Raw genomic sequence first — 21,291 nt, 5'->3', positions numbered from 1 at the left:
AAACATCATTTCTACTGTGCTTGTTTTATAGACTCTCTTAAATAAAAAGAAAATCAGTACTGAGCTTCAAATCAGCAAAAAAGGGTATTAAGATGGCAAGTATATTAGCATAGACTTAAATCATGTTTCCAGCCATGGGTTGACAGGTACCTATTAAAATGGATGTAATTTGCAGATGTTGGATAAAAAGCGCCAGTGCTGCACTCTCTTGATGAGAGAAGTATGTGATTAGAGCAGCTATTCTAAGAACAGCACACAGGGGCAATTTGTGAATAGAAAATATTAATAGATGTAACGACGTACACTAATGGTCCTAACACATGACTAGAGCAAGGGTCTGAAATATCTTCTATATGAAGGGCCATTTTTAATTTAATATCAGTAATCACTCTTCCATATCACCCTTATTCATTTATTAATGTTAGTATACTTTATGCAATATAATACAACACACCAGTTCACCAGATACAGCATTAATCCGTTCTCAGTGCTTCATATTGCAAAGATCTAATTAAAAATGACTAAGGGGAAAAACAAACCAGAATCCTTTTAATCTCACTCTGCCTACTTTTGTCTCCTCCAGCCAACTTAAAGGAGCTCATATCTCAGACTATGGTCACCTGGGCTCAGGAGTGCAAGATCCAAGACGCGGCTCTGGTCCGTAGCATGTTCAGCCTTTTGAGAAGGCAGTATGATGGTGTCGGTGAGCTGCTCAGGGCCTTGAGGAAGAGCTACACCATCAGTGCCAAGTCTGTAGGGGACGCAATCAACCTGTTGGCCTCACTGGGCCAGATTCGTTCACTGCTTAGCGTCCGCATGGGGGAAGAAGAGGGCCAGCTTATGATCGACGGCCTGGGGTAAAGTTTTATGTTCCAGTCTTTAAGACCTACTCACCCTTGTGTTGTTCCAAACCCGTAAAACCTTCGTTCATCTTCAGAACACAAATTAAGATTTTTTTGATGAAATCCAAGAGCTTTTTGACCCTGCATACGTAGCAATGCAACTAGCACATTCATGTTCAATCCCATCATTGTACAGCTACATTTAAAAAAGTGTTTGTCTTATTCTTGTGCTCAGGGACATCATGAACAACAAAGTGTTTTACCAGCATCCAAATCTGATGCGTGTTCTTGGCATGCATGAGACCGTAATGGAGGTCATGGTCAATGTACTAGGAGGAGACAAGAATAAGGTAATTTTTTTTTTTGAGCCACACTGCCACAGAAGGTGCTTTTTCTGGGGTGGGATGCTTTGGTTATGTTCATTTTATGTATTTTGTTATATCCTGATAGTTGTAAAGCACATACAGTTGAGGTCAAAAGTTTATATACACCTTGCAGAATCTGCAAAATGTTAACTGTTGTACCAAAATAAGAGGGATCATACAAAATGCATGTTATTTTTTTATTTATTACTGACCTGAGTAAGATATTTCACATAAAAGATGTTCACATGTAGTCTACAAAAAAAAAAAAAAATGTTGAATTTATAAAAATGATCCCGTTCAAAAGTTTACATACGCTTGATTCTTAATACTGTGTTGTTACCTGTTTTTGTTTTTTTGTTTAGTGATAGTTCATTACAGAATTTTGATGCTTCAGAAGAAAACAATGCATTAAGAGCGAAAGATCAGGATAAATTTAACTTATTTTGTCTTCTGGGGAACATGTAAGTATCTTCTGTAGTTTCTGAAGGGCAGTACTAAATGAAAAAAATAAGATATTTAGGTAAAATAAGAAAAATGTACACATCTTCGTTCTGTTCAAAAGTTTTCACCCTCGGCTCTTAATGCATCGTTTTTCCTTCTGAAGCATCAGTAAGTGTTTGAACCTTCTGTAATAGTTGCATATGAGTCCTTCAGTTGCCTTCAGTATGAAAAAATGGATCTCAAAATCATACAGTCATTGTTGGAAAGGGATCAAATACACAAAAATGCTGAAAAACGAATAACAGCGAGCAGTTTAACTGTTCAGGACAAACAGGGGACTCATGAACAACTATTACCAAACAAAAAGTGTATGTAAACTTTCGAACGGGATTTTTTCAATAAATTCAACTATTATTTTCTCTTCTGGACTATATGTACTCTTCTTATATGTGAAATATCTTATTCAGGTCAGTATTAAATAAAAAAATAACATGCATTTTGTAAAATAATTAACAGGTGTATGTAAACGTTTGACCTCAACTGTGCTTAGGAAGTTTCTTCTGTCCGTTTTATCAAATAATAAAGAAAACACACAGGTTGCAAGTCAGTTTGGATAACCTTCTGCTTAAATTCATAAATGAAAATTTGTAGACTTTAGATAATATTGTTTATAATCATAATAAGATCTCATGACTCAGTTGGACACTCGTGCGTCCAGACCAAACCCCTCTCAGCCAAACCTCAAACTAAACCCGATATCTAGAAGGAATAACATGTAGTACATAGGACGATACAGTACCTATGGTGCCTCGTGTCTAACAGCTTAATACCTCCTTATGCATTAGTGATGGCAATAGGGGGAAAGCTAAGACAAGAACAGAAGGAATGAGTCGCTTCTCATGCCAGTCCTTTTTGGGGTTTGTCAGTAGTCTAGGACGTGAATTAATACCACTGACTGCACCAGATATTACATTGCCACAGTGTCTCTCATTTCTGCTTGGCAGCCTCATTAAAGAGGCCTCACGCACGGGGATGTCGGTTCCAGACATTTAGGGTGACCATATTCCCTGCTCAGATGAAGCACAAAACATATTTGCTTGTATTCGCTTGTCTCGGATTTCAGTCTGGTTTAGTCGTCTGGGGGGATCTTTCGATATCCACAGTATGTTACATTGCACACATTTAGTCGCCGTGTGAGGACACGCACGCAAAAAGGATGAAGGATTAATTTGAAGTGTGAAGGAAACGATCTCCGTCTGTGCAGAGGTGAAATGAATGCTGTTTTTAACTCTCAGGAGATTGCCTTCCCCAAGATGGTGGCCAGCTGTTGTCGCTTCCTGTGCTACTTCTGTCGCATCAGCCGTCAGAACCAGAAGGCTATGTTTGACCACCTGAGCTACCTCCTGGAGAACAGCAGTGTGGGACTGGGTAATCACACACACACACACACACTTCTTCAGGGATGCAGGTCAGGCAGGGCTGAATCACAGTGTCTGTGTTGCCATGTCCACTTATTAAAGTGACTTTGGGCGGTTTGTTTTGTTTTTTCTGTCTTTTTGGACTTGTTTTATAAACACAGTCACGTATTTGAGCTTGCTAATGATAGCTGTGGGTACAAAACTGAGATATGCTACGCATAAACTGCAGAGGACAGCAACTCAAAGGGGAGTGGCAAATGTTGTGTTACATACCCCATAAAAATTGGGTAGTTACACCGCTGTGTTTGGTCTCCGAAGCACAATAAAGGTCTCTAATAGGAGTTATGTAATATCCCCACCTGCTGTTTGAGCCACACTCTGCGAATTGTTATTAATCGCAGTAGTTTGTTTGTCCTTTTCCAACCTATCACGTACTCCAATAATGCAGAAATGCACAAAAGCACACATTTTTTGTTTTCCACATAGCGTTATGCATGAGAAATTAGGATTTTCTTACCAAAGGTTTGGTAAGATTTTTCTAATGTTTTTGAAGTCTCATATGCTCCCTAGTAAGAAAAATAATAGATTTAAAATGCATTTATTTTATGCTAAGTATAGTTCACCTAAAGTATACTTTCAATAGTTCCACTTTAGCACAATTAAATATACTTAAGTATATCTTTAGTTGGACTTAAGCAATACTTCTGCACAATTAAAGTGCGTTAAGTACAAAATTAGTTGTTCCAATTTAGAAGACTTTAAATATACCAGTTTAGTAAACTACAAGTACAACTGCAGGGTATTTTATTAAATACATAATATTTGTAGTATACTTAGCATGAAATCAAATTTTCTCTATGGCTCACAGAGACTTCATTTATTTGATATGAAAGTACAGTAAAACAGTAATATTGTAAAATTTTACTACATTTGAAAATGGTATTTTTCTATTTTAATTATATTTTGGAATGTAATTTATTCCTGAGATTGCAAAGCTGAATTTTCAGCCATCATTACTCCAGCCAGTCATTCTGATATGCAGATTTGCTGGTTAAGTTCAGAAGATATTTCTTTTGGATATCTTTTAAAACATTATCAATTCTCTTACTGTCACTGTTTATTAATTATGCATCCTACATGCATTAAAAAAAAAAAAAAAAATCCATAAACCCTCCTTATCCTGAAAGTCATTTATTTCTGTCTTGTTGCGTAAGGCAAGATTGCTTGTTTTTTGAGCGAGATCTGGCAACCCTGCACAGTGCGCCGTTTTGACTGTGAATAATAGCTTGTGCAGCTGAGAGCACCTGACTCTGCAGGACTCGTTTCCTATAACAGCACATTAATGAGCAGCTTTGAGCCCACTCACCTCTTTATAGGCCTTATCACCCCTAGATCAATGACAGGACAAAAATCAGATCAGATGCAGATAAGGCCAGGCGCTGCATCCACAGATGTGCAATTTGATGTTAACATTTTACACAGCTACAGTTTTAGTTATTAATGTTTTTTTTTAATTGATGCAAGCTTATTGTTTGGCATTTGCAAAGCAGCAGAACTAGACTGTAATCAGAAATTCCATCCAAGTATACTGAAATGTACAGTTGTAAACAATAATTAATAGAATTTACATACAAGCATACATTGAAAAAGATTACAGCGCTTTATAATTCCTAAACAGAAGATATTTTAGAAAACTATTTCTATAGGTTTACAGCAGAGCATATTATAATAACATGGACAAGAGCATTGGAAACCTAGTTGGGAAAAAAAGGAAAGACTGCCATCTGTTGGTGATTTTGGCTTATTAAAAATCTGCATTGGAAATAATCTTAGTTTCCTGTTTCTCTAGCATGCCCAGCCATGAGAGGCTCCACACCTTTAGATGTGGCTGCCTCCTCTGTGATGGACAATAACAGTTTAGCTCTGGCACTTGAAGAACCTGATCTTGAGAAGGTAACAACATCAGTTCAACATCAGCACAACATCATCTCTGCTCACACAGTGCTCAATAACACACAGTGCTTTAAAAAATTACATGGAATTTATCCACCTTTTCTTCAATGTGGAAGTAAGCCTATGAGTGAGACTTCCGTTTCATGTTCCGCCATAGTGAAATAACAAAAAGAAAAACGAAGTGCAGTAAACGGTTAAACTGCTTGCACTACAAATAAGTGTGCTCATAATTAAGATAATACACTAAAATATGGTAATATGGTAAAACACACCATTTTGCAATATCAAGCAGCAAAACCAGCTGTTTTGTACAGCTGTAAATATCTGGACACGGATGAGACCGGAAGCCAGACCTATAAAATTTACGAACGGCCACGCCCTTTTTCACGCAAAGAAAAAGCTGGATGTTTTCATCTTTATATTTTGGTTTTGGTAGTTCAGTGTGAGCAATATGCCGCAATTCTGGATGGGGGGAAAAGCAGTTTAGGCACCCTAAATTAGCTTTTTATGATATTGAGGTAGAAAAATTGTTATAGTCACTGAGCTTTTAGTAGGGCATCATCAGATTAAAAAGCAACGTGGATCAAGCTGTATTGATGTATTGCATTGCACTGCCTGATTTAGTTACCGGCTGAATGGTTGCCAAATAAATTTGGCTAAGCCAATCTTTAGTGCCATTATTTTCATTTTGGATCCTGTCCATGTGTGTTTTCAGGTGGTGACATATCTGGCAGGCTGTGGCTTGCAGAACTGCCCGATGCTCATTGCCAGGGGATACCCAGATATTGGCTGGAACCCAATAGAGGGAGAACGCTATTTGTCTTTCCTACGTTTTGCTGTCTTTGTCAATGGTTAGTCCATTTTACCCCAAAGATGAGTTTTGATTGTTTTGTGTCGTGGTTAATGGAAAAGTACACAAGTGTCATTACTTGTGCGTGAATGTGTGTGTTCTTCTCATCTCAGGTGAAAGTGTCGAAGAGAACGCTAATGTAGTAGTGAAGCTTTTGATCAGGCGTCCGGAGTGCTTTGGACCTGCTCTCAGAGGAGAGGGAGGGCAAGGTTTACTCGCTGCCATGAAGGAAGCCATCAAGATCTCAGAAGATCCTGCTTTAGACCTGCCTAATTTACCCGAGGGGGCTGCACCAATGTAAGACTACTGAATTCTTCCTTCAAATATGCATTACTTTCAAGTCGAAAGTTGTAGTTCGAGAAGTCCTATCTACCCACGCTTTGACCTCAGGAATAACCGAGCATGGCTTAAAATAAGCATGTTCACTCTTTGTTTTGACAGCGTCGGAGAGGATGAAGAGGAGGAGGAGGTCGCCCACATGGGCAACTCTATTATGTCCTTCTACTCAGCCCTTATTGATCTTCTTGGCCGCTGTGCACCTGAGATGCATGTGAGTGCTCTTTTCTGCCACTTTTTATTGATTTACAAAGCTTGGGGCAAAACTTGCAGTTTCCTTTACTATTGCACTATTCACTTTAATATTATGCTGGTGCTGTTTTACAGCTTATAAACAAAGGCAAGGGTGAAGCGCTGCGTATCCGTGCCATCCTCCGTTCTTTAGTTCCCACTAAGGATTTGGTCGGAATTATTAGTATTCCACTCAAAATGCCGGTCGTCAATAAAGGTTTGTACATGTCACTAGATGCCTTTGAAAGAGTCTGAAGACATAAGCTCTGAAACTCATTATGTGCCTAAGATTGATTGATGCTATTACTCTTTCAATGTCATCTTCATCCCTACGTGTGTCATTATCTGTGCTCCTTGTCCTGCATTCATTATAACCCTAATGTCTTTTTGTTTAACTCTGTCGTTTTCTTAGATGGCACTGTGACAGAGCCAGATATGAATGCCAGCTTCTGTCCGGAGCACAAAGCACCCATGGTGCTGTTCCTGGACCGTGTCTATGGTATTGACGACCAAAGCTTCTTGATGCACCTGCTGGAGGTGGGCTTCCTGCCAGACCTGCGCGCATCAGCCTCCCTGGACTCGGTACGGGTGCTTTGCAGAGCAAAAAAGAGAAATCGCAGACATAAATTTATCACGCTTGTGTGTGGAAAAAGCCTAAAAGGTTCATGTGATGCCAACCATTAAATATAGTGATTCAGCAGAGACAGAAAGTAGATACTGTATGAATATTGAAAAGAACCCATTTAATTTAGCTATAAAATTAAAGGAGAAGTCCACTTCAACAACAATTTACAGATAATGTACTCACCCCCTTGTCATCCAAGATGTTCATGTCTTTCTTTCTTGAGTCGTAAAGAAATTGTGTTTTTTGTGGAAAACATTTCAGGATTTTTCTCCATATAATGGACTGATTTGGTGCCCCGAGTTTGAACTTCAAAAATGCAGTTTAAGTGCAGCTTCAGACTGTTGCAGACAATCCCAGCCAAGGAAGAAGGGTCTTATCTAGCAAAATGATTTGTTACTTTCATTTAAAAAATACAGTTTAAATACTTTTTAATCTCAAATGCTTGTCCTGTCTTGCTTTCCCTGAACTCTATGTATTCTGGCTCAAAACAGTTAGGGTATGTCAAAAAACTTCAATCGTATTTTCTCCCTCAACTTCAAAAATCATTTCAAAATCATCCTACATCGCTGCAGAAGTACCGACCCAGTCTTTGCACAGTGAACATGCAAAGAAGATCAAACACCCTTAACAGAAAAGGTAAAACAGCAGTATAGGATGATTTTGAAGTTGAGGGAGAACATGACATGGGAGTTTTTCGTCATACCCTAACTGTCATGAACCGGAAAAACAGAGGTTGGGAAGAGCAAAACAAGATGAGCATTTGACATTAAAAAGTATGTAAATTGTATTCTTTTTAAGAAAATAACCGAATGTTTCGCTAGATAAGACCCTTGTTCCTCGGCTGGGATAGTTTACAACCACATTTGGGATCGTTCGAAGCATTTAAACTGCATTTCTGAAGTTCAAACTCGGAGCACCTGAAATGTTTTCCTCAAAAAACATAATTTCTTTATGAAGAAAGAAAGACATGAACATCTTGGATGACAAAGGGGGTGAGTACATTATCTGTAAATTGTTGTTCTGGAAATAGACTTCTCCTTTAAGAATCTATTTTATGGCTTTGGATTATTAAAACTGATTCACATTTAATCATTCTAAAATTCTAAACATTAAACTCATTTATATGCTGTTTTTTTTTTTTGCATCCATCAGGAGGTGCTCAGGACCACAGAGACAGCCCTGGCCATGAACCGCTACATTGGATCCGCAGTACTTCCTCTGTTGACCCGCTGTGCTCATCTGTTCGCTCACACCGAGCACTACGCAACACTTGTTGACTCTACGCTGCACACCATCTATCGCCTCTCAAAGGGCCGATCACTCACCAAGGCCCAGAGAGATGCTATTGATGAATGTCTACTGGCCATCTGCAAGTAAGAACCTCTTGAAAACCTTTAGCTGAGTGGCTGGGATGGTTTCCTCAGCTCAGTAAAAACTTAAATTGCATTTTCATACTATAGACCATACTATTTCCTGATTAGAAATTGCTGGAATGTAGGTTAGGTATCATCTGATGTTATTCATATTCTTTCTCCAGGCATCTGAGGCCATCTATGCTGCAGCAACTATTGCGTCGTCTTGTGTTTGATGTTCCACAGCTTACAGAGTACTGCAAGATGCCCATTAAGGTGAGTTTAGTAAACAGTAAATGTACAGTAAGTACACTACTATTTGAAAGTTTGGGTTGGTAGGATTTTTAAAGGTATAGTTCACCCAAAAATGAAAATTCTGTCATTAATTATTCATGTTGATCCAAACCTGTAAGGCATTTGGAGCACAATACTTGCGTCGTTGTACTCTAGTGAATGTGCATCAAAGACTGACATGGAAGAGAAGAAATTATTGAGTAAAGTTGCTTTTTCTTTGCGCACAAAATGTATTCTCGTAGTTTTATAACATTACGCTTGAACCACTGTTGGGCATTGAACGTGGGAGTTGCGTTGCTGCCTATGTCAGAAAGCTCTCGGATTTCATCAAAAATTTCTTAATTTGTATTCCAAAAATGGACAAAGGTCTTATGGGTTTGGAACAACATGATGATGAGTAATTAATAACAGAATGTCAATTTTTGAGTGAGCTATACCTTTAAATATTTTTGTAAAACAGCTTTTTTTGTTCACCAAAGGTGCATTTATTTGATTAAAATATTGTTACAATTTCAAATAACTGTTTTCTATTTTAATTTTTAGTTAATTTTTCCCTCCAATATTATAGTAATGTAGTACTAACTGATTTTCATGTATATTTCACAGCATTAGTTATGAGATTTTTTTCCTTTGAGAAAATTTAGCATATACTGTTTCTGATATATGTCCAAAATAATTAATATCGAATTGAATCAGGAATCAAATTGCAAGCTTGTGAATCAGAATCGAATCGAACTGTGAAATTTGTGTAAAAACTCAGCCCTAGTGTACATTTCATTCTTATTACCCTTTGGTTACATTATTAATTTTAATAAGGTTCTAGTGCCAATAAATGGCAATAAAAAGGTGCATAGTATTTCAGCACGAAACATGCGTCACTAAGCACATACGATTCAACTAAGGTTCTAAATGCAGTAAAATAGCACTGCATCATGAATGTTTAAATAAAGTCAGTCATCATTCTTGTGAATGCCATATTTCTATATAAATTGCTATGGAAGTTCCACCTCATACAGCAAACCCAGCACTATTTTCTTTGTGTGATTAACGTGGTGCTTTTAATGGCATTAAAAAGATGTTTGTGTGCATTTTCTGTTGATCATGGCACCAATGATTCATCAAATGATGATCACATTGTGGAGAAGAGCATTTTGATCAAACAAATCCAAACACAAATTTATTCAAGTGCCCTTTTGTCCATTTTAAAGAGCTAAATTATGTACGCCAGATACGCACCAATCCACAAGATGTGTTTCATGTGATTCGCATTCAGGATTAATCTTGTGGGTGTGTTTGCACTGTTTTGCAAAAACTCCAGACAGCTTGTGCAAATGCACAGCAATAACAGGGCACACACGTCATCCTTGGTGAAAAGTATGCTTCATTACAGAGAGGTCACGCGGCTCATAGTATAACTTCTGTCATGTGTTTTGACAGCTTTACACACCCTGCACACACACAGAGCATCTGGATTACACATTACCTGATGCAACTGTCACCATGAGTCACCACAGATCCTCCTACCCATGATCCCTTGATAGGCAGGTGTGAGCAGGTTGTACTCTCCTCTTGGTTTCACCACCTTCTCTCTCTGCTGGCAGCTGTCTCACCCTATCATAACCACCCTACCATAGGGCAGGGTTATCAGAAGAGGGCTTGGGAGAAAAACACACTCACCTTTAAATTATTTTTCAGACGTGTGAACTTGAAATTCCCTAAATTATAAAGTATAAAACCAATCCTTGTTCTAGATAATGAGGGATTTTTTTTTTAAACACAGTCTGTTTGAGGAGTATAATTTAAAGTATCCCAAATGTTGACAGCTTAATCCACATATCTGTTTACCCCTGCAGCTGTTGACCAATCACTATGAGCAGAACTGGAAGTACTACTGTCTGCCAACAGGCCTGGGCAGCTATGGAATGGCATCAGAGGAGGAACTCCATCTCACCAAGAAACTCTTCTGGGGACTTTTTGATGCTCTTTCTCAAAAGGTACAAAACATACTTTAGTGTAACTCTGGGCTGTCAGTTAAGCAAATAAAATCAAATTATTTGTTTTTTGATGCCAATGAGTACAAATGTGTGAACCCTTTAGAATTTTCTATATGTCTGTATAAATATAGCTCAAAGGATCATCAGGTTTTCACCCAAATAAAAATATGATGGTATGCGAAAGTTTTGTGATGTGAATAGTTTTAACAGAATAGGAGAGATCATACAAAATGCATGTTATTTTTTTTTAGTACTGTCCTGAGTAAGATATTTTACATAAAAGATGTTTACATATAGTCCACAAGACAAACAAATAGCTGAAATCATTAAAACAACCTCCTTCAAAAGTTTGGGAAACCTTGGTTCTTAAAACTCTGTGTGGTTACCTGGATGATCTACAATTTTTTGTTTGTTTTGTTTTGTGATGGTTGTTCATGAGGCCCTTATTTGTTCTAAACAGTTAAACTGAGCACTGTTCTTAAGAAAAATCCTCCATGTCCTGCAGATTCTTCAGTTTTCCAGCATCTTTTGCATATTTTAACCCTTTCCATCTTTTCACACTGAGGACAATTAAGGGACTCAAACACAACTATTAAAAAGGTTTAAACATTCACTGATTCTCCAGAAGGAAACATGATGCAAGAGCTGGGGGGTGAAAACTTTTGAACAGGATGAAGATGTCCAAATTCTTCTTATTTTGTTGAAACATTTTTTTCAGTTTAGTACTGCCCTTCAGAAGCAACAGACGATATTTGCATGTTTCCCGGAAGACAAATTAAGTACAATTTGCCTTGATCTTCAAATTCAAAAAGTTTTCACCCCCGACTCTTAATGCACGTTTCCTTCTGGTGTATCAGTAAATGTCTGAGTCCCTCAGTTGTCCTCAGTGTGAAAAGATGGATCTCAAAATCATATAGTCACTGCTGGAAAGGGTTCAAATATGCAAAAGATGTTGGAAAACTGAAGAATCTGAAGAGCAGTGCTCAGTTTAACTGTTTAGAACAAACGAGAGACTCAGGAAATATTTATTCAGGAAAATTATGTAATATTACATATCTGTGAGTGGCAAAACTTTGTAAATCTTTAGGATTAGCAGTTAATTTGAAGGTGAAGTTAAAGTCTGTCTGTTTAAAGGTGTTTTCAGTCAATGGGATGACTATGAGGTGTCAGTTAATGCCCTGTTTTATTTAAAGAACAGGGATCTGTCAAAGTCTGGACATGTTTGTAGAAGTGAATCACGGCACGAACAAAGAAAATCTCTGAGGACCTCAGAACAAGAGTTGCTGTTGCTCCTCAGACTTGAAAAGGTTTCAAAACCATCTCTTAAAGAGTTTGGATACCACAAATCCACAGTCAGACAGATAGTGTACAAATGGAGGAAATTCAAGACCACTGTTACCCTCCCCAGGAGTGGTTGACCAACAAAGATCACTCCAAAAGCAAGACATGTAAAAGTCCACAAGGACCCCAGGGTAACTTCTGAACTAAAGGCCTTTTTCACATTGGCTAATGTTAATGTTCATGCATCCACCATCAGGAGAACACTGAACCACAGAAGCCACTGCTCTCCAAAAAGAACATTGCTGTCCGTCTGTAGTTTTTCTAAGATCATGTGGACAAAGCATTGGAGAAATTTTGGAGAAATGTTTTGTGGACAGGTGAGACCAAAATTAAACTTTGGTTCAAATTAGAGGCATTATCCAATTATCCAACCTTATCCAATATGTGAAACATGGTGGTGGTTTCATGGTTTGGGCCTGTTTTGCTTCACTTGGGTCAGGACGGCTTGCCATCTTTGATGGAACAATGAATTTTAAATTAAACCAGCAAATTTGATCAAACTTTGCTCATTGACTCCATTGTCTGTTTTCCAGAAATATGATGCAGAGCTTTTCAAAATGGCCATGCCGTGTCTGAGTGCCATAGCTGGTGCCATACCACCTGACTACGTCGACTCCAGCCCAGGTTCCACATTAGTTAAGCAGGCCTCTGTGGATGCGCAAGGCAACTTTGACCCCCAGCCTATTAACACTGCTAAGTAAGTACCACTGAAACACTGGCCGCTGAAAGCACATGTAGAAATCCTTTCATTTTACCTTTCTGTGGACCTCATGATATAAATTTTATCTTTCAGCATCTCACTGCCTGAAAAGCTAGATTACATTGCAAGCAAGTTTGCCGAGCATTCCCATGAGAAATGGTCCTCTGAGAAGGTTGGACATTGTTAAAACTCATCCCATTAATCTTGCACGTTTTATTGTGCCACTCGATCTGTTCTGTTGAATTAGACAAAGCATGACTGCTCGTTTTATCTTGTATGGTGATAGATTGCTCTCGGCTGGACTGCGGGAGATAAAGTAGATGACAAAGCTAAAACTCATCCACTTCTGAAACCGTACAAAGCACTGAGTGAAAAGGTACACATAAAATCCAAATCACATTCTTCCGTATTGACTTTTGTCTCTAAAACAAATGCCAGTTTCAAAGGAGGAATTTTAATCTGTTTAAATCCGTCACTTTGTATAGGAAAGGGAGACGTACCGCTATCCTGTGAAAGAGACTCTGAAGAGCATGTTGGCAATGGGATGGAACATTGAGAGGACCAAAGAAGGAGAGGCTATGTTCCAGCAACGGGAAACAGAAAAACAGCGCAAGATATCAGAATCTTCTCAGGTCATTTTATACAACAGGAGGGTGTTTATTTCTTTGTAGTGTCTGTCAACAAATCAAAGCATTTAGCTCATTGTGTTGCCTCTTTTACACTTAACAGGGTGAGTTTATTCCAGCCCCACAAGATTTGGAAAATGTTATTCTGTCAAGAGAACTACAGGCAAGTGACGAAGTGTCGAATTGAAATGTTACCAACAAAACATGGTTCATACTATGTGTATCAAACCTGTATTTTCATTTAAATCATCTCAACAGGCGATGGTTGAAACAGTTGCAGAAAATTACCACAACATTTGGGCAAAGAAGAAGAAAAAGGAGCTTGACATTAAAGGTGATGCTTTTCTTTTGGAAAAAGTCTGTTTGGCTCAATCCTGTCTAAGCTGTCCCAAATGCATTGACCCATTGTGTGTTGTCATCGAAAGGAGGGGGAAGTCATCCATTGTTGGTACCGTATGACACACTGACGGCAAAGGAGAAGTACAGAGATCGAGAGAAGGCCCAGGAACTCTTTAAATTCCTCCAGGTCAATGGATATGCCATCAGCAGGTCAGTGTACTCTCAAAACTGTCTTATATAATCAGAAAAAAACAGCATTGTTGAAATCTTTAGGGTCTGTGAGATTTTTAAAGACATTAATACTTTCATTCAGCAAGGATGGATCTTTTTATTTATAATGTTAGAAAAGATTTCTATTTCTGCTTCTTTCTATTCTTCAGAGAATCCTGAAAAACAGCACAATTTATTATAATAAATGCTTCATGAGCACTAAATCAGCATTTTGGAATGATTTCTAAGACTGGAGTAATGGCTGATGAATATGCAGTTTTGAAATCTTTAGTATAAATTACATTTTAAAATACATTGAAATAGAAAACGGTTATATTAAATTGTAATAAAACTTCAGAATATTACTGTTTTTACTGTGTATTTAATTAAATAAATGCAAACTGAGTGAGCATAAGAGACTAATTTTTAAAATGACCCCAAACTTTTGAATGATAGTGTACAAAACATATATTATCTACAAAATAATACAAATAAAATTTTGTAAACAGGGTTAAGAGGTATAATAATAATGCCTTTGTGTTTTTACCCTGTTTAATTTTCAGGAAATTATTGATACTTTTATATAACAAACTGTTTTGGTACTATATTGATTTTCAGTAGAGTCACTATATTACAGGATGTTTGCAACGTCTGTGATCTCTTTATTCATTTTTTTACTGTGCATATGCAGAGGTCTGAAGGACATGGAGCAGGATTCCTCTTCTATGGAAAAGCGGATCGCCTATAAGTTCCTCAAGAGGCTCTTGAATTATGTTGATTCTGCACAGGAGTTTATCGCCCATCTTGGTGAGAAAAAAGTTATGAATGGGCTGAGAGAAAATTTGATATAATAACATATAAACATATCAAGCTGATCAATTGTTTTCTTCCAACTTTTTCAGAGGCTATGGCTACCAGTGGGAAGACAGAAAAATCTCCCCATGATCAAGAGATCAAGTTTTTTGCTAAGGTACCCTTCAGTTTTCAAGAAGACACTGTCTTACCATACACAGAACAGTCTTGAAACTGAAGTTAAAGGCCAGTTTTTAAAATAATTTTCTTTTGATCACTTACAACGTAGGTTCTGCTGCCCCTCATAGACCAGTACTTCAAAAACCATTGTTTGTACTTCCTGTCATCCCCCAACATCAGCCTGAGCAGCAGTGGCTACGCATCCAACAAAGAGAAGGAGATGATCACGAGGTGCTGCTGTTAATTAAGCCAAATTCTGTTATAAATATACATCATATTGTATAAGTAATTAACTTTCAACATATAATAGTATGAACTTAGTATAAAATATTATGTCCAGGAATTCCTATTCCTTTAGATTATATACTGAATTCAGTATCGTATAGATTTCTCAATTTTTCATAAAGCACTTACATTTCAAAGGAGCCACTGAACTCTCTGACATTTTTTGCATATTCACTGCTTATTCGGATGCAAGCATTGTTTTATGTACAGTCATGCTAACTTGAACTATTCTTCCTCAGTTTGTTCTGTAAGCTGGCAGCCCTTGTCAGACATAGAATATCACTCTTTGGTAAGACATCTCAAGAGTATTCAAATATTTTTAAATTTTCCTGACGAACCTCATTCTACAGCTTTAAGACTTTCTGTTTTTTTTTAGGAAGTGACTCCACCACCATGGTGAGCTGCTTGCACATCCTGTCACGCTCACTGGACTTCAGGTACTGCTTAAAATCTCAGTGTGACTCGAATCGCTGACCAGCCGATGCTGGTTGATGTCTCAGTTGTCTTGATGTGATTCTGTTATGACCCGTAGGACTGTGATGAAGTCTGGCTCAGAGCTGGTGAAGGCTGGTGTCAGGACGTTCTTTGAGAATGCAGCGGAAGACCTGGAGAAGACTCTGGAGAACTTAAAGCTGGGGAAGCTGGGTCAGTCACGCACCCAGATGAAGGGCGTTACACAGATCATCAGCTACACCTCAGTGGCCCTGCTGCCCATCTTGACGGTTCTTTTCCAGTATATCACCCAACATCAGTTTGGAGCAGAGCTGTTACGTGAGTCAGCTGTTCTTTGACCTACAGTATGATGTTTGTTTTCATGAGCTGATTCTTAGAATGTCTTATAATGAGAAACTTTATTGTATGAATGACACAAAATAAGAAACTTTCTTGTAATGAGAAACTTTCATGTAATAATGATTTAACATCTCAAAATAATGAGAAACTCATGATATACTTAGTTTCTTATTAAAACTTTTTCTCATAATAATGACTTAGCATCTCATTGCAGTGATTAAGAGAAAGTCTCATTATTGTGTGCTAATAAGTCATAATTTTTCCTTTTTTTCAGCTCAAAATTAACTAATTTTATAATAATATATAAGAATGTTTCTCTTTATTATGATACCTTTATGCTGTGTCATTATTAAGGGAAACAATTTAATGAGATGCAAAATTATAATTGTGACCCTGGTCCACAAAACCAGTCATAGGTAGCATGGGTATATTTGTAGCAATACATATAACAATACATTGTATGATTTTAAAATTATTGATTTTGCTTTTATGCCAAAAATCATTAGAATATTACATAAATATCATGTTCCATTAAGATATTTTGTACATTTCTTACCGTAAAAATATATCAAAACTTAACTTTTGATTAGTAATATGCATTGCTAAGAAGTTCATTTGGACAACTTTAAAGGCAATTTTTTGGGATTCCAGATTATCTCGTCCAAATTTTGTCCTAACAAACTATACATTAATAAAAAAGCTTATTTTTTCAGCTTTCAGATGATGTATAAATCTCAATTTATCACAGTTATAAAAAAGTTTCTCATTATGTTGACTTTCAGAATTATATTTTCCTCAGAATTTATATTTATTACTGAACTGCCATGGAAACTGCATAAACAGGAAATGGCAAACAGGATGAAAATGATAGAATTATAGAAAACCAATAAAGTTTGTGTGAGCACACATTGTGCAAAAAGTTACAGTAATCTATTTGTATCCAAATTCTCTCATAATTTGGCAGTTGCATTTTTTTTTTCTTGAAAAGTACTAAAATAATATTCAATGTTTGGAACCAGTAATCTTAGAAGGAGTTGGATTTCCAAGCCTACATCAATATGCCACGTATTTGCTTGTAAAATAATTGTATTCCTGAAAGTAATTGCACTTGTATGCTTCAGTGGACGACATCCAGCTGTCCTGCTACCGCATCCTGACCAGCCTCTACTCATTGGGCACTGGCAAAAACATCTATGTGGAAAAGTACAAAAAGCTTCATTTCTGAGAACTTTTAGTTTTGTTTTCTATCCGTTTCTTGAAACTGAGACGACAATATTGGGCTTTTACAGACAGCTTCCAGTGCTGGGTGAATGTTTATCTACTCTGGTTGGGGCCATGCCTGTTGCCTTCCTGGAACCCCACCTAAATATGCACAACCCCCAATCTGTCTTCAACACCAAGACACCAAGAGAACGAGCTAGTGAGTATATTTGGCAGGATCGGAGGCCATTTAAAATCATTTGGTGTTTCATATAATGAAAATATGGTGCATCTGCAGCCAATCATAATAGGCAGATTGATTTTTGGTGACAGTGGCATTTCTTTTTCTAAAGAAAAACATAATTTGTTAAATTCCACGCTTTAATATTGAATAATTTTGCAGTTTTGAGCATGCCAGACACTGTGGATGAGATGTGTCCTGAGATGCCCCATCTGGACGGCCTGATGAAGGACATCGGTGACATTTCTGAATCCGGAGCACGCTACACAGATATGCCACAGGTCATCGAGGTCATCCTGCCCATGTTGTGTAACTATCTGTCTTACTGGTGGGCAAAAGGCCCAGAAAACTCCCCAGTTGATGCCAATTGCTGCACAACTGTCACATCTGAGCATCTTAGCCTAATTCTGGGCAACATCCTTAAGATTCTCAATAACAACCTTGGCATTGATAATGCCCCATGGATGAAAAGACTCGCAGGTGAGGGTGAACTTGAACTGGTAGTGATTAGCATGCTTTGATATCGGATGATTGCAGTGCCTTCTCAATTATCTGTAATCTTTCTCCTATGTAGTATACACCCAGCCTATCATTAGCAAGGCTAGCCCAGATCTTCTTAGAACGCACTTCCTGCCAACGCTGGAGAAACTGAAGAAGAAAACAGTGAAGGTAGTGGCTGAAGAGGAGCTGCTGAGGGCTGAAAGCAGGGCAGACACTCAGGAAGCTGAACTGCAGATTCTGGATGAGTTTGCTGTTCTCTGCAGGGATCTGTATGCCTTCTATCCAATGCTCATTCGTTATGTGGACAACAACAGGTATTTATACCATGACCCGAGAGGGAAAAGCTAAATTTTCATGCCCACTGCAAAAAAAAAAAAATCAACATACTACATCTGAAACATTTTAAGTTTTATTGCTGTTGACCAGTTAATTGCACTTTTTGCTCTGACTAGATCCAAATGGCTGAAGCAACCAGATTCAGACTCAACTGAACTTTTCAAAATGGTGTCAGAGATTTTCATCCTTTGGTGTAAATCTCATGTAAGTTTTCTGTATGTCTCCAACAAATATTTTTTAAGAATTTGAAATCATTTCAAGATTTCCAGAGCTGGTTTCTGCTCTTTGTTCATAGAACTTTAAAAGGGAAGAGCAAAATTTTGTGGTGCAACATGAAATCAACAACCTGGCGTTCCTTACTGGAGACAGCAAGACGAAGATGTCAAAAGTAAGTGTGGTATTTGCCAAGTTATTGGACCCATAAGCTCCAAGGGTCAAAGAGGAAATATCCTCTGGGAACATTTGTTCGTTAAAACAAAAAGGCATTATAAGAGCTACAGACATGTGTTTTATGTGTGAAATATTGCTTTGTGAAACCAGTCTGGAGGTCAGGACCAAGAGAGAAGAGGAAAAAGGAGAAGAGGAGAGTTGTACTCCATCCAGACTTCACTTATCGTAGCAGCTCACAAGAAGATGTTGCCCATTGGTCTGAACATGTGCACTCCTGGAGACCAGGAGCTCATTTCCCTTGCTAAGATCCGTTATAGCCTGGTGAGTGTATTTCTTGTTGTCTTAATTATGCTTCATTAGACATCTGTAACAAACCTCTAACAATTTCTTCGTTTAACAGAAAGACACAGATGACGAGGTTAAGGATTATCTGAGGAGGAACCTCCATCTTCAGGAGAAGGTCTGGAGAAGCAAATCACAATCTAACATACACGATTAGATGTGGTAATGTTAACATTGGCTTGTTGGTGTTTCTTGTCCTGTCATAGTCAGCAGATCCAGCAGTGCAGTGGCAGCTGAACCTCTACAGAGATGTTGTGGTGAAGAGTGAGGGACCTCCAGACCCAGAGCATAATGTGGATAGAGTTCAGGCCATCTCTGCTGCTGTCTACTACCTTGATCAGGTACAATAGGCATAAAAATGAAATTCTTGCTATGCTATGTCATTCCTCATCTACCTCTGTTCTGTCATTAATTACTCACCTTCATGTCGTTCCAAACCTGTAAGACCTTCGTTTATTTTCGGAAAACGTGAAGATATTTTTGAAATGAATTCTGTACACACATAATTCACTAGATTACAGGAGTGACAACCACATTTGTTAACCGCAAACCTAGATTAATAAATGCTGTAACAAATGTGTATTGTTAGTTGATGACTGACTGCTAATTTTAATAAAATCACAAATTGCCATTTGTTCTTTAATAGATGTTACAGTATCTTGATTTTATTTAGTTGTCTATTTTTGCACTTCTTATTTTTGCCTTCAACAGCATGTAGGCTTTTGCATTTTAATTTATCACACTCGGAAATGAAACATTTATTTGTATTCAACATTGCATATATTTTACTCTCAGGTTGAGCTGCCGCTGAGGAACAAGAAGATGGTGTTTCAAAAGCTGCTGTCAAAGCAAAGAAAGCGTGCCGTGGTGGCCTGTTTCCGCATGGCACCGCTTTACAACTTACCAAGGTATGTCCTTGGAAGCTTTGAATTAGAATTACAGCTTTGCAGTATTCATTCACAGCATTCAGCTAAGTTTCCTTGATAGCTATTCCTTCCTTCCAAATGCATCTGAATGCATTCTGTACTCCCTCTAGTGCTGCAAAGTGTTTTAACTGGTGTTTTTCCATGCTACTTTCTTCCTCCTCCTAAAACCTGTCCCTTTCTGTTGTCTCCATAACACACTTCAGATACAAAAATAATAATTACTTCCTGAATGGCTATCGGTACGTTTGGCTGGAAAAGGTGTACCATACCTCCAGCTTTGACCGTCTGTTCTCCATGCTAACGGTAATGTGAGACTAAGAGAACTCATGATCCCAACCTCCTCCTCCTCCTCTTCCATTCTCCAAGCTAAGGGCTGAGCACAAGCATACAGTTAGCGCCGCCACTCTGAATGGTCACCTTCGTTTTCTGCCGGGTCTCTTCGCTTTATGTAGCGGCGGGGAGTTTCAGGGTGGGTGGAAGGTTCTTGAGCTCAACAGTGATCATTTAAATGGTAGCTTTCATGGACTTCCTCATTAAGGTGACCAGTCAGATGAGGCCATGGACTGTACATCTTCCTCTCACACCACAGAATGCACCTCCTTCCTTCATCTTCCTCTTAACTTCCCTCTCCCCCCCACTCTTCAGGCATCGCTCAATTAACCTCTTCCTCAGTGGCTATCAGAGACTTTGGATAGAGACAGAGGAGTACTCCTTTGAGGAGAAGCTAGTGCAGGACCTGGCAGTAAGTACCGGGCTGGCATCAGCGCTGCCCCGTGTGCTGTGTGTGCCCGCTGGTGCCTTCTCGGCGGCCGAATGCTCTGCGGCCAGCACTGTGCCCGCTAAGGTGCGGGAGCACGTCTCTGCCCGCCTCATGTACTCATCCTGGCCTGTGTTCAGCTCTGCTGGTTACGTGACACACTACCGACCGAGGCACAGCAGCCAAGGCATGCATGAGTTTCGGCTGAGCCTCAGTTCCCGCCATCTCACTAGAAAAGCAGTCCGTTTCAGCGCAGCCGTGGTAAGAGGAGCGGACGTTTCCCGCGACGCTCTCCTTTGTTCTTTGGGTGTCGTCTTTCTTTCGTAAGTCTCGTTTTGTTGTGAGAGTCGGTGGCATGTTCACCTCATGTAGAGATCATGTGAAGTTTGCGCGTCTTAAACGAAAATATATTTATTTTTGTTATTATATATAACATAATTATTTAGAGCACTAATGAAATATAAATTCTTATTATTATCAATGGCAAACATTGATAATTGGCTACTCAATTATTAAAATCTTGTGAAGACACCCTTTTAGTAATATTTAATGTTTAATAATAAAAAACGTTAATTTGCAACAAAATTTAACACTTAACACACACTGCAAAGCCATTTCCATTGCCATGTGAA

At 38.4% G+C, this 21,291-nt stretch overlaps 1 protein-coding gene across 2 annotated transcripts in view; it reads left to right on the top strand.

Moving 5' to 3' along the window:
• The window catches only part of ryr3 (ryanodine receptor 3), a 105,689-nt gene that overhangs the window by 63,612 nt on the left and 20,786 nt on the right, over nucleotides 1–21,291 (top strand). For both annotated transcript variants that reach the window (XM_051139582.1, XM_051139581.1), the window contains 36 exons: nucleotides 584–857; nucleotides 1,078–1,192; nucleotides 2,944–3,076; nucleotides 4,916–5,019; nucleotides 5,735–5,870; nucleotides 5,983–6,166; nucleotides 6,311–6,419; nucleotides 6,533–6,653; nucleotides 6,849–7,018; nucleotides 8,214–8,434; nucleotides 8,599–8,689; nucleotides 10,561–10,701; nucleotides 12,576–12,739; nucleotides 12,836–12,914; nucleotides 13,029–13,118; nucleotides 13,228–13,374; nucleotides 13,472–13,531; nucleotides 13,627–13,702; nucleotides 13,794–13,917; nucleotides 14,609–14,724; nucleotides 14,820–14,887; nucleotides 14,999–15,120; nucleotides 15,414–15,463; nucleotides 15,551–15,611; nucleotides 15,707–15,945; nucleotides 17,088–17,169; nucleotides 17,256–17,386; nucleotides 17,570–17,887; nucleotides 17,982–18,222; nucleotides 18,361–18,448; nucleotides 18,540–18,632; nucleotides 18,785–18,955; nucleotides 19,035–19,094; nucleotides 19,183–19,317; nucleotides 19,772–19,884; nucleotides 20,548–20,644. In XM_051139582.1, coding sequence (XP_050995539.1) covers nucleotides 584–857; nucleotides 1,078–1,192; nucleotides 2,944–3,076; nucleotides 4,916–5,019; nucleotides 5,735–5,870; nucleotides 5,983–6,166; nucleotides 6,311–6,419; nucleotides 6,533–6,653; nucleotides 6,849–7,018; nucleotides 8,214–8,434; nucleotides 8,599–8,689; nucleotides 10,561–10,701; nucleotides 12,576–12,739; nucleotides 12,836–12,914; nucleotides 13,029–13,118; nucleotides 13,228–13,374; nucleotides 13,472–13,531; nucleotides 13,627–13,702; nucleotides 13,794–13,917; nucleotides 14,609–14,724; nucleotides 14,820–14,887; nucleotides 14,999–15,120; nucleotides 15,414–15,463; nucleotides 15,551–15,611; nucleotides 15,707–15,945; nucleotides 17,088–17,169; nucleotides 17,256–17,386; nucleotides 17,570–17,887; nucleotides 17,982–18,222; nucleotides 18,361–18,448; nucleotides 18,540–18,632; nucleotides 18,785–18,955; nucleotides 19,035–19,094; nucleotides 19,183–19,317; nucleotides 19,772–19,884; nucleotides 20,548–20,644 — 4,724 coding nt within the window. The remainder of the gene's footprint in view (nucleotides 1–583; nucleotides 858–1,077; nucleotides 1,193–2,943; nucleotides 3,077–4,915; nucleotides 5,020–5,734; nucleotides 5,871–5,982; nucleotides 6,167–6,310; nucleotides 6,420–6,532; nucleotides 6,654–6,848; nucleotides 7,019–8,213; nucleotides 8,435–8,598; nucleotides 8,690–10,560; nucleotides 10,702–12,575; nucleotides 12,740–12,835; nucleotides 12,915–13,028; nucleotides 13,119–13,227; nucleotides 13,375–13,471; nucleotides 13,532–13,626; nucleotides 13,703–13,793; nucleotides 13,918–14,608; nucleotides 14,725–14,819; nucleotides 14,888–14,998; nucleotides 15,121–15,413; nucleotides 15,464–15,550; nucleotides 15,612–15,706; nucleotides 15,946–17,087; nucleotides 17,170–17,255; nucleotides 17,387–17,569; nucleotides 17,888–17,981; nucleotides 18,223–18,360; nucleotides 18,449–18,539; nucleotides 18,633–18,784; nucleotides 18,956–19,034; nucleotides 19,095–19,182; nucleotides 19,318–19,771; nucleotides 19,885–20,547; nucleotides 20,645–21,291) is intronic.

This window comes from Labeo rohita, chromosome 20 (genome assembly GCF_022985175.1).
Source record: "Labeo rohita strain BAU-BD-2019 chromosome 20, IGBB_LRoh.1.0, whole genome shotgun sequence".
Classification (NCBI taxonomy): Eukaryota; Metazoa; Chordata; class Actinopteri; order Cypriniformes; family Cyprinidae; genus Labeo; species Labeo rohita.
The sequence above is the reverse complement of the archived record's forward strand: the minus strand, read 5'-3'. Positions and strand labels throughout refer to the sequence as shown.